A 12,947-nucleotide genomic window follows, 5' to 3' on the forward strand; every position below is an offset into this window, starting at 1 on the left:
TATGCAGGGAAATGTCAGAATCCAATCATCGGTCCACTCCCTGGAACTCAGGTAGATTATGCTAGGTCCTGTCTCTAGATTCGATCATCCCAGGACACTCTCCAACACAGCACACCTTCTTCCACATTGAGTTCCAAGTCCTTGTTTCACATTTGCATCAGGATTGGCAAAAATAGGGCATTACACTAAACACCCCAGCTTATAGCTTGGACCCTCGAAATCCAGATGGCGCTTGACAGGTCTGTTGGACCTTTGACACCGTGTTGCGAATGGAGCAAGGAACAAAAGAACATGGTATAAATATCATCAACTGTCAGGTTCAATATTTACAGTCAATGACGAGAAGCTGTAGAAGTTTCTAAAATGTTTATTTATCTTAAAGGATTAGTATGGTTTTGTCATCCTTATTCCAGTTAGTCCAGATTGCACAAATGTTGAGTAAAAGATGAATTAGCAACAGCATAAAGAAAACAAAGCGTTCCGTAATGAAGATTTGTCACAAAATTTACTAAAAGACCTTATCTATCCTATGTAAGGAAAACCCATGATAGGTTCTTTCAAGAAAAGAGCAAGATTTCCAGTGGTGGCTCCTCCGCAAAGGCGGCTGCACTGCTCTGAGAGCAGGGAAGGTGTAGTTTGCCCGCACATGAATGTTTGGCCGGCCCTTTAGGGCCGGCCAAAAATCCATGCGCACTTTGCATGTTTTCTGCCCAAGCTGCATCACAGCCTGTGTGGAGAACATGCCCATGCCCCTATTCCCTGTCTGAGTGCCGAACCACAGCACTCAGAACAATTACAATGCTGCATTGCAGCATTGTGATTGGCATAGGGGGTGGGAGCCTGGTTACTTGCTGTTCCGGCCCCAGAGAGGAGAGACTGAGATGACATGGGAGAGAGTGGGCGAGTGGTGAGAAGGTCCTTTTTTTCTTTTCTACATCCACCCCCCAGCCTGCCCCGCCACTCTTGATCCGTGCTGGACACTACTGAAGATTTCGGAGACTAGTTAAAGACTAGAACTTCCCATAACGAGTCGTTCTGGAAACTCAGCCGAGTTCCCCACAGCTGCAGTAGCAATTGAAGGAAATATCAGTGGTTGGGAAATGATCATTGCAGTAGCATTGATCAAACAAAAGGAAGACAAAGGAAAGTAAAATCACATTTAGCAGTAGCCTACAGAAGTGACTCTCCGGAAAAAGTCATAAGGGATCTCCTCTCCTCCCTAACTAGGAACCCAATTATAATATAACTCATACAATAATGTACCAAAAATTAGGTGTATGATGTGCTTTTCCAATGAAAACCCCTCACCCGATGGTATCATCAACATCCATTGCTTCTCCTTCCGAAACCCACAGTAAACATTCATGCCAGTACATGGCTAAACATGCGTTACTTACATTGATACATAGAGAAAAGCTCTCATGAGTGTGAGAAGTTGGCCTGATATATGCTGTCCACTAGTTATAGTGGGCACCCCATATCAGTCCAAACAACCCCTTATTGGTTATAGGTTAAAGACAACCTTTATTGAAAGCTATCCTAGTGGTAACTATGGAGAGCAGCCGACAGGCTAAGTCTTGAAGGAATGTAAAGCAGCTTGTTTTACCAGTCTATAATCTATTGAGTTCCTAAATGAAAGATATCCACACCAGGTAAATATATAAAATATATGTATTTTAGACTAGAGGTAAAAACACATAAGTTACACTTCAATAATCACAGTAAAATAGCACAAAAACACGTCAGGCCCTAGGGGTGAGCCAAACCATATACTAAAATAGTGGTATAAGAACCACAACTTAACTAGACACAAGGCCTAGAGCCTGTGGAATCGCTGGGACCCCAAGGAACCACCCAAGGTAGTGACACAGAGGACCCACGGGGGCCGTGTGCAGTGTGTGAACACAGCCGCGAGCTCCCGTTAGCTTCTATGGGGAAAGTCGCTGTTAGATTTTTAAAGATTAGGGACACTTAGAAATGAGTCCGGATCAAACCCTTTTGGACTTAGGAAGTTCTAGGGCTAACACCCACGGGAGCACCGGGGTACTTGTGTTACCTCACCCAGGGAAGCCGGGTGCATAGGTGTCTTTTGATGTCGAGTTGCGTCGTCAATTTCGATGGGAGATGGCGAAGCAGTGCTGCTGCCGTGAAGATGCGAAGTGTCCGAAGAGATCCAAGCCTAGATTGAAGATGAGAAGAACCTGAAAGCAGAGGGGACAGAGTCTGGGCCATAAGCCAGTGACCAGGATGACGATGGACAGATGCCCACCTCTGTCGGGTGATTTCAGGTGAAAGAGGTGAAGCTTGACTCTTCAGCCACGAGGACCAGGAGGCATTCAGGACAACCAGGAGCTGGATTCGTGCTGTCCCACAAAGGATGTCGAGTGCTGCAGTGTCGGTGCCCAGATCGGACACAATAAGCCTTGGCCACAGCAACCCACACAGAAAGGAGAAAGATGCTTCGGTGCAGACCAGCAAGGTCTGTGGGACTCACTACTTGGTAGGGAGTCGGGGCACGTCTGGAGCAACCAAGGAATCCCAAGGAATTTCAAAGTTACCCCCTCAGGGACCCACCAGTCAGTGGACCAGGGATCGCGAAGGGACCTCAAGACAATGCACAAAATGGCGGCCCACGGGTCACTGGGAATGACCAGGCTGACAATCTTCGGTGGATTCAGTACTCGAGGTGGCGGCTTCAAGTCAGCCCAAGCACAACATGAGGAGACGTTGAGAAGTCAATGCACTTGCAAAAGTGCACGGTGACCAGGAGTTCTGGTTCCACGCTACTCACAAGGACTGCGGGTCTCAGCTTTGCTGGGGACTCGGGTCGTCCTGTGAGATGTCTGGAAATCCTCTTCCTGGGCTGCAAATACTTCGGAGTCTGGCGGGAGCTTCGGAAATGCAGACTGGCAAATTGCTTCAGTGGTGCCTGCCACGCAGGGGAGTCACTCCTTGACCCCAAGGAGATTTCTTCAGTCCTCTGGTCTTTAACAGAGTGTCAAAAGTCCAGGATTCAGCTTCAGAGTTTTGTCCAGGGTAATCTAAAGTGCTGGTTACAGAGGTTCCTTACTTATACCTAAGGAAGGGGTTGGACTAGCTCTGGGGACCCACCTATGGGAGGGTTTGGAAAGAGGGGTGGCTACACCCATTTCCTTTGTCCAGTTTCGTGCCAGAGCAGGGGCTGGACTATGCACAGGGACACCAAATGTGCCCCCAGTGCAGGACTTTAAAGCACCCAGAGAGTCCTCCCACCCAGTCCCAATACACATAAGCCTGTCTGGGAGGTGCTTACACCTCCCTGTGACAGGAAACCTATTGTCTAGGCCTCCCCTGCCGGAGTTTCGGTCAGCAGCAGGAGGCCAGACCTGTGTCTGTGGCTGCAGCATCCATTTTGTGACGCCAGGGCTCTGTTAAGGGTCTACCGGGTAACCCAGTACTGCCAAGTTTCTCCCTCTAGAACGGTGGGATCATACTTCCACACCAGTTACTGGTGTGGGGGTATGATTCCAAGTTGTTTGACACCAAACACAACATATTTCCGTGCAGCCAGTCCAAAGTTTCATTTACCGTTTGGTTATAATGCACTTAAGAGTATATGGTCAGGCTGCACTACTGACAACCCCGAAGAAGAGATTCCAAAGGCTGCAGAGGGGCTCAGCTCATGCCTGGGCACCCTCTCACATATAAACAAGCACCCTGCCTTCAGGATTGATAAGGCCTGCCATAGGGATGACTGATAGGTTTGTATGTGCAGTATACGGTGAGATATAGTGAACCTATATCTCAGTAAGGGGTGCATGCACCACCTTACCCAGGCTGCAGTAGCAGACCTGTGGTGTCATTTCGGGTGGCTTTCCAGGGGTGGCATAATACATGCTTCAGCCCCTGGTAGGCCTCTGGGGTACCTATGCCCTGGGTACATAGTATACCATATACTAGGGACTTATAAGGGCACCTCAGATCCAATCTGTAATGTATCTAAAGTACCTGGGATCATTTTATAAGAGAAAGCAGAGAGGCTGTGGACCTGAATAGCAGCTTCCCAGCCAAACTAAGTCAAAAACCATCAAAACACCAGGAAAAAAGTAGGGGCAACCATGCAGTCAGATTCCACCTTCCTACAATGAGAACCTTCTTACTTAAGCTAATAACTGCGTTCAGTGTCCCATTGTGAATACAAAGGTATATTCAAATGCAATTAAACAATTCTATTGATGGTGTCCTGGTTAAACATACATGAAAGATATCTAAATTATTATTTATTCTAGCAGTCTATTCATTATAAATTCAGAGCAAAGTTCATTGTTATTATAGGATGATCTAATATGGTCTGATGAAGCAAAAAACATAATCCTGAAGTAATTTTTAGCAGGATGCTGGTGCTAGTCAAAAGTCTAAATAGGTGCCTATTTAGCAGTGAGCAAGAGTCAAAAGAAAACATAGCTTGGGATGAGTTACAGAAGTACATTAAGAATGAAAAACTTGTCAAAAATAACTATTTATGGGTTATTTCTTACATATTTAAAGCAAGCACAGTCTACCTATGTGTAATTTCCTTATGGATTGTTTTAGCGGAATTAAAATGCACCTTAAAATGATTCTTTACATGTTTAAAGAAGGCAAAATTTTCCTGCGTTATTTTCTATGTAAAAACAGGGTTGCAAAATGTAAACACCTTCTAAGGTGCAATTATATTATGATATGCAAGTAGAAATTTGTTTTTTTAATTGTATTTCTTACAATCCATAGGTGGAATAAGGGAGGCTGCTGGATCAGAGTTAAGTGTAAGAGGAACTTCAGTGGTGAAGATGAGATTAGTTGAGAAATGTTACTTTCCTGAAAATGGGCGCAGTATAAATTCAACCTGCCTGGTATTAGATACATTTTGGAGAAAGATGTGCTTCAAAGAAAGTGCCAAACTTTGGTGCTTGGCTACAGCCATGTTGTGAGTGATCATTTCAGCAGTCAAGATGGGTGTTATACAGCTGCTGCATAGGAATCATGAACTGGTGATTTCCCACCACTGTTATTTGTGCTCCTTATAAAGTGCGACCTCCTATGGTCAGTAATTTCAGCTTGCAGCTGCTGAGCAGAGTCGGTTTAATCACTGGAGGCCCTGAGTTGCTGTGTGACAATTGTTCTGCTAAAGTACAGAGCTGCTAGAGCCGACCTTTTTTCTGCCTAGATTGAGCCTGGGCTTGTAGATTTCACTCAGCCACTTTTCGGAGGCGTTCCTGCGCCGGAAAGCCCCTTCCTGTGCAGGAACGCCCACATGTGGCACAGGGCTTTACAACGTGACGCATCTCCCTAGATGCGTCACGTTGTAAATAGCCAGCAGCAAGGTGCTGGCTTTGCGCCGCCGCTGCATCACAAAAGTGACGCAACGGCGGCGCAAATCTGGCATAAGGGACTTGTAAATTTGCCCCCTAGTCTCTCAGCAACTCAATATGTGTGTATAAATGTGGGTATATATTTGCTTCCGAGCTTCCACTTTTTCTGCATTGTGCAATTTTTCAAATCCAAGATATGGGTTATAGCATTGCACAGCAGCGGTGAATTTGCTTAAATTTGTGGGAAATTGTAGATGCAGCTCAGTTTATCAGATTTGCTGTGGCCGACAGGATATCCAGCTACACGAGTATCAGCCACTGCTGCCCCACTCCCCATTCACTACTGCATCTGATACATCAGCTTCACTCTTTCACTTATCTTCCTTACAATCATCAGAAACTTTGTCGTCACCATCATCCTTCTCATTGTCCTTTGCCTACTCAGAACCCTTCTCACTGTGATAGGGGATGCATGAACCAATGAGTGAGCAATGTTTGCCTTACCCTGATTCGTAATCTCCCATCTCAGCCTCTACTGGGGCCCTTTTTTATGCTCTCTCCATCCCTCCTGTCGAAGTGGTGCATGCACCACCAGAACAGTTCCTGGGTTGCTGCTTTTATTCTCCCAATCCCAACCATCGCAACTGCATTTGTGCCACTGTTCTGTCTTCTGAACCAATTACTGGAAAGTAATCAATTCTCCTTGGAACGTTTCATTTGTTTGAATCCAAATGAAATAAATGTACTGAGTCTTGGATGATGTTACCCATTCAAACAGTACCTGCATACTGCTCACCATCAGTTTCTTCTGTTGCGCCTTCACTTCTTCTTTTCTCACGAGCTTCTTTAAATCGCCTTTTTTCTGTACCTGAGCTTTTCAAACATTTTCGTATTCTGCATTTTTTGCGCTGCACAGTTTCTGGACAGGGCGCTCCCCCAAACTGTGGCTCCATGGTTATGATCCTTGTCCTGATCATATGTCCTTTACCACAAGACTTATTACATTCGGACCACTGGGACCACTCAGTGAGTTCACAGTCGATAGCTGTGAAAACAGAAATGAAGAGTGAACATCCACCCTCAACAAATACATGCATACAAGAGAGACAGTCATTGTTCACAGATGAATTGAAACAACAAATAACACAATGCACTTCTCCCTTCTTTGCGAAATTTCTGTCACACTACACAACTCTGACTTGTCGTCAGGGGTCGTTTGTGTTAAAATACACGTTACATATGCCACCTGCTATTGCTTTACTTATATGCACCGAGTAGCACCTGGCTAATTCAATTGCGTGATTGTAGCACTGTACAGAAGCACAAATAAAACTGTATATTGCACCTAATTTAGGACTATATTTACAGCAGGAATGCATTTTAATACATTTCATTCATTACCTTGAATCATAGTCCTCCTCTTCCAAGAGCTAATGAATTTGAGGAGCCTCACCTTCCCAACAGAGTTACTAAAGTAATATAATCTTATGGCGATCATCTTTTAATCCCCTTTCTATTACCTTGCTTATGACACTGCACATAAGTTTCCTCTTCCCCTCCAATTCTACTGTATGAAACAAGTTGAAATATACATAAAGGTGCAACAAAAAAATCGTAGAGAGGGGAGGAATTTGACTGGGAGGAAGATGACTATATAATTCAGGGTAAGTAGATATTTCAATACCCATCTTCTGTCCTCCTTGTCCAAGTCCAAACAAAATTGAGGTTGTACCAAGTGAAGAACTGTATGACAAGAAAGTGAGGGGAAAAAAGGAACTGATTATATTCTCACATCAATTACTGTATTGCTGATTTAATTTTTACTGAACCAGAATGTGGGTCTACTGACTGATTCAAGCATGCCTTGTTTGCGGGATCAACCATCTGGCTGCCTCACAAATCTTCAGTGACACTCCACTTACACCAGCCCATGAAGGAGATACTGACCTAGTTGAATGTCCTAAGACACTTTTCGTGACATCTTCTCCAAACAGTCTGTAAGATTGAGTTTTTTCTTGCCTCACTCATCAATTTAGAGTTGGTGTAGAAACCTCGCACTTGTTAGCAGCTCCAGGAGGAGCAAAAGGGGAATTTGAAATCCTGAAATCTACTGCTTGATTCAAATAAATCAAGAGATCCAGGATCCAAGAACTGGAAGAAAATCCATTGTGAGAGATTGAAAGCCAATTGAACTTTCGGAACAAATTTGGGATTAGGCTTTAGGACTATTCTTTCCACAAAAAATCTAGGAAAAAGATATGAGATGACAATGATTCCAACTCACCTAAACTCTTAGCTGAGGTTATCACAATTAGAAAAGTAATGTGCCACTCAACACTATTGAAAGATTCCAGGTTGGATATGAATTAGGCACAACAGACCTCCTGAGTGTAAAATGTTTCAGTAATGAGGTGACTATTGGATACGTTTTGGAGATTTCATTATTTGGGATCCTAAAACCTTAAACACCGTCCACTGCAAAGACAAAATGGCTGGCGACCATCTCTCAAAAAGCCTATTATCTGAACAGGTTTAAAGAGGCTGAATCCTGCTGCCTTAATGAACATCATTTGCGAAACACACCCCAAAGATTGTTATTTGATGAGAGCGCAGGGAGTTTCCTTGATGATTGGATATCTATGGCTACTTGTTTCAAACAGACCAACATTTCCAAACCACCCCTCTAAATCTCCAGACCATCAACGTATTTGTCATAGCTTCTCTCTCAACAAAATTGGGTATTGGAGAGGGGGATGATCTAAGGGGAGATGTTAATGTTCCTCCTCTGCCATCTCCACTATCCAAGGGAAGCAGGAATGTCTTGGCCATTATGGTGCTACTAATCTACTATCTGCTTTACCCCCTAAATCTTCTGTAACATTTTTAGGAGCAGGGGAATCAGATAGAAAGCGTAAAACAATCCCCGGGACCATGGCACTGACATGGCATCCACCGCCCAAGCTTGGAGACACCATGTCTCAATGCAAAACACAGGAAGCACTACATTGAGGGAAGTGGCAGAAAGATCTGTCCAGAGAGTTACAAACCTGGCACATACCTAATTGAACTTCAACTGGGAGATCTGAAAGGTTAATGAGGAAGGTTGTTGCAACTCAAGCTATTGGCTTGGAGATTCATCTTCTCCTGAGTATGCTCTGCTCTTAGTACTACGAGATGCTGCTTTGCCCAACTGCAGTTTTAAGGTACTTTATTTTGCTCTTTATTCCCACCTGGCAATTTTATTAACATCTGGCCATCTGTTTGGCTGTCCTGATCACCAAGATGTGCACTTTCCACTTGGAGATAAACGGGTTTTAGCATTCTCCACACTGCCAATAGCTCTCCCCAATTGTATGAGTGAGCCTTTTCTTCCTCATATCATTGATCCTTCATTTCTAGCTACCCAAAAGTTGCACCCACAACCTAATAGGTTTGCATTGGTTGTCAGAAATAGTTGGTAATTGAAAGGGAACACCTTTCTGCAGGTTGCTCCCCAACAGTAACAAATCCAGATCCTGTGATATATTTGATATGCAAATGGAACAATCTGATTGTACTTTTGAGACCTCTGATCCTAATGATACCGAAGATGGTTAACTAGGGGTGTCAAGCAGAAGTGGGACAAGGGCACCACTGTGGTTGTGACTGCCATTAATCCCTGTGTTCGCAGCCAGGATCCAGCAGGAGCCTTTTGTTGTTTGAGCAAATATGACAACTGAGATTGGAGAGATAGAATCATGTTGTGTGGAAACTCTTCCTGCTTGTGTCTTATTAAGAGCTTTGATAAAGTTGACCTCTTGAAATGATGTCAGTCATGCTGTTTGCAGATTGTTCATGATTCGCAACTGTTGAACAAACCACCTCCTTGTTTTGATGAGCCTTAGAGAGGGAGAAGGTCTGTAAAAAGATCTTCTTCATGGAAGCAATGACCGTGACATACTTATTTGTGAATATTCACTTTGAGTGAACCCAGTGCTTAATTTGAGACAGTGGTTTGTGTTGCTTGGCATTGGCACTTAATTGTCAACACCACACTTATAAAACTCTGCCAAGTGGTGGCACTACTCATCTAATTTAGAGCTGAGCAGAACAACAATTGTTTATTAATACAATATATATTAAAAAACATAATAATACCTGCCTCCCCTGCCATTCCTTTAGCTTTGGGGACCTGGCATAATCTGAACTGTCACACTTGCAGGTGAGAGAGATGGTTATTAGTTCTTTTGGTACCGTCATTGGCATCTATGATGGGGCAATGGGTGGTGCAAGCTGCAGGGGCCTCCTGGTCAGGGCCCTGGCACTTATTATTTTACAAATTAAGCACTGACTGAACCATGTATTAAATCAGACAACAAATGCAGTAATAACAGAATAGGTGATCCATAAATCAGGAAAAATGCAGCAGTGCAGTGCTTGTGAGAGGTAAAAAAGGTAATATACAGATGACTAAGGACAAACAGTAAATGCCTTGACAAAGGACAAATCAATTCAAGTTACATCAAGGGAACCCATACAAATTCATATAGTATTGCCAGTTTCATCAATGCAACATACAAGCATTAAACATAAATATTCAGCGTTTCTACCCGTTAGTTGTTGATTTTGAGGGGACCCGGACTTCATTAGGACAAGAGTGGATGGTACTGCCTTCTGAGGAATCTTGAGGAGGCCAGTAGGGAGAACAAATCACCAAAGTGCATAAAGATTGGACCAAAGGCTACCCAATTGTATAAAGGTCAGAGCTGGAAACTCCTTTTAATGTGAGTCTGTGAGGAACTTAATAAAACCTTCTTTCCTTTTTAACCAGGTTTTTGCCTGTGCACTTTGCTGCTGTGGAATCATATTACTGACTAGCATTTGCTTGAAAGAACGGGCTCTCCTAAAAGTGATAGCTGGTCTTTTTTGCACTAGCTTCCCCAGTAATGGATCGTTGCGAATGAGGTGCCAGTGCTTGTTGAGTATATTCCTGACTTGACCATGCTGGTTAAAAAGGAACGAAGGTTTTATTAAGTGTACAAAATGCAAAGCCTGTGGCCATTGCAAGAACACATATTCATATACACCTGGACTCTCTAAAAGAGAGAAAAAGGTCTTAGGATTTTTATCCTGTAAGACAGAATATGCTGTCTACGTGCTACAGTGCCCATGTGGCCTGCAGTACGTTGGCAGCACGATTCATCCAGCACACAAAAGGGTACTACAACATCTGAGAGCTATCCGGAATGGGGATAAGACATACCCAGTGGCACGCCACTTTAAATCTCATCACGACAAAAATTCACAAGGGCTAAGCTATTTCGTGATAGATTGCGTTCCACCTAACATCCGGGGAGGCAATCGTGAAAAGAAGCTTAGGAGACTGGAGTCATGCTATATTGTAGACTTAAATACAAGAGCCCCTATGGGATTGAATATGGAAGAAGATTTAATTACACATTTGTAAAATTCTTATATAGGTACGAAAAACGCTAACTGTAAGAATAAGAGAGAAAATAATGCACCCCTCAGAAATCTGCTTTTAATTGTTTTGTCGATTTTTATTTTGTTTATTTATCGTTTCACAGGTTAGACACAAAGATAGACTTGAGCAGACTGAGATTTAAATTTGCCCACTGGGGCTGAAATATTTAAAGCAAATGTTGGCAATTGTCATTTGAAGATAGAAATTATATTTATATGTTGAGTAGATGCTGCCATACCCACTTGGGTTGTATTGTGAGTATTTATAAAGGGAAGTACACAATCCCTTGGTTAAACAAGGGATGTGTCCGTATTAGTGGTTGGATAAAGTTTTATTGAAATTGCAAAAGAATGAATTGGAATATTTGTAATTGTAAACTGTTAAATAAAAACTCCGTATGAAGGGTTTGTTGTATTAATATCTACTTTAAAGAAAATATATGAATTATTTCAAAAGACGATTGCAGGCAAAACGGACTATTTAGTTTTGAAAGAACTACCAGTCTTTCGTCTAATACACTGGTGTTGTTGTCACATCACGTGAGATTGTTTTCACACAATGTGGTTAAAATGGTCGATTTACAAATAGTTAAACTATTGGTGAACAAGCCTGCTGGGCAGGCGAAACGCGTCTTTTTTAGCTGTCCTAATAAATCATTTGGCCAGAACACAGCGTCGTCAATCTTTGCCTGTGGGAAAAAGAGAGCGCGATATTACGGACCGTTCCTGGGTGGTCCTTTGGTGACGACGCACACGTTGGATTGGAGAGCGGCGGCTGTACCGAGGTGAAGAGGAGTAAAAAAAAATATATATATATATACATATTTTTTTTTTATTTTTTTTTATTTTATGTACTGAAGTACTTCCTCGGAAGTACAGTGGCACTCTGAGCATTTTTATATAGAAAACTTTAAATAATTTTTCATACTTATTACTACTCAAATGAAATGGTAGAAGGTAGGGGAATAAAATATAAAACCTAATACTTAAATATATATTTAAGGCATGACCCCAAAATGTAATTCAAACAGCATGGCTGTCTCTAACTGTTGTAAAGGCAGCCATAGACTGGAAAATGAGTTTCCGCATTTTATCATTAAAGTTTGAAACTTTGTAGCTTAGGTTCCCTCACTGAACCGTTTTTAGGTCTTTCTCTTCTTTCATCGAAATTTGGCCTGGGCAAAATTCAAATCACAGCTGCGTAATTCATGCAATTACGCATTCTGCGTGTTATGCACAGTACCTGAAACTACATCATTAAGTCACTTTGTGTAAATATGGGCCATTTGAAGTAACAATTTATTGTGAACGCATGGTAACAGTAGAAAACGAGGTGATGTGGTTTGTGGTGGTATTGGGGTTTGTTGCACTATTTTTTAGCACAAAATGCATTGTTGTTCAAAAATAGATGCAAGGATACACACTGTGTTAAAAAATTGTTTAAAAATGTCAGATTTACATTTTGTGTAACAATGCGTAATTTTGCTTTAATTTCACCTGTTACAAAAAAGCAAATTATCCTAATTTCACACACCCCTAAATGGAAACATGCCACATTAGACCAAACCAATGATTTCCTCCACTTCTTTAAACTGCTTTCAATTTATTACTTCCAATATCATTTATTTTTTATTTTTTATTTTTATTGAGCAGAGCATTAATTACATAGTATACATAAAAATTATACTTTAAAACCATTAATCCATTATCTTATTCATTTCATGGCAAAAACATTCTTTCTAAGCAAATGTGACTATCGCAGCTTGTAACATCGAGAATACTTCCATCAACATGACAATGTACAAAAACCCTGGAATCAAATACAATAATAAAAGTGCTATTGCGTCTAAAGTGCAACGACAGAGAAAAGTGCTAGTGCTTCTACGATAAATACTGATCTGTCTAACCAGGGAAGTCACATAGATCATATCATCCATCAGGAATACTTCCATTAAAATAACAATGTGCAAAAACCTTAGAATCAGATACAAGAATAAAAGTGCTAGTGCATCTAAAGTGCAATTACAAAGAAAAGTGCTAGTGCTTCAACAATAAATACTGGTTCATCTAACCACGGTAGTCACATAGATCATATCATCCATAACTAGAGTTAATTTCCCTCCTTCTGCTTTTCAAGATTATCAAAAAACGTCC

General features: G+C 42.0%; 1 protein-coding gene across 2 annotated transcripts in view; it reads right to left on the reverse strand.

The window, feature by feature from the left end:
- SPON1 (spondin 1) overlaps positions 1-12,947 on the reverse strand; it is a 1,174,735-nt gene that overhangs the window by 26,622 nt on the left and 1,135,166 nt on the right. Inside the window, exon 15 of one of the 2 annotated variants that reach the window (XM_085648231.1) lies at positions 6,127-6,375. In XM_085648231.1, the coding sequence (XP_085504357.1) occupies positions 6,127-6,375 (249 nt within the window). Of the gene's footprint in view, positions 1-6,111; positions 6,376-12,947 lie in introns of both variants that reach the window. The other variant, XM_085648230.1, reaches the window with a different exon arrangement.

Source organism: Triturus cristatus, chromosome 3_2, assembly GCF_964204655.1.
Source record: "Triturus cristatus chromosome 3_2, aTriCri1.1, whole genome shotgun sequence".
NCBI classification, from domain to species: domain Eukaryota; kingdom Metazoa; phylum Chordata; class Amphibia; order Caudata; family Salamandridae; genus Triturus; species Triturus cristatus.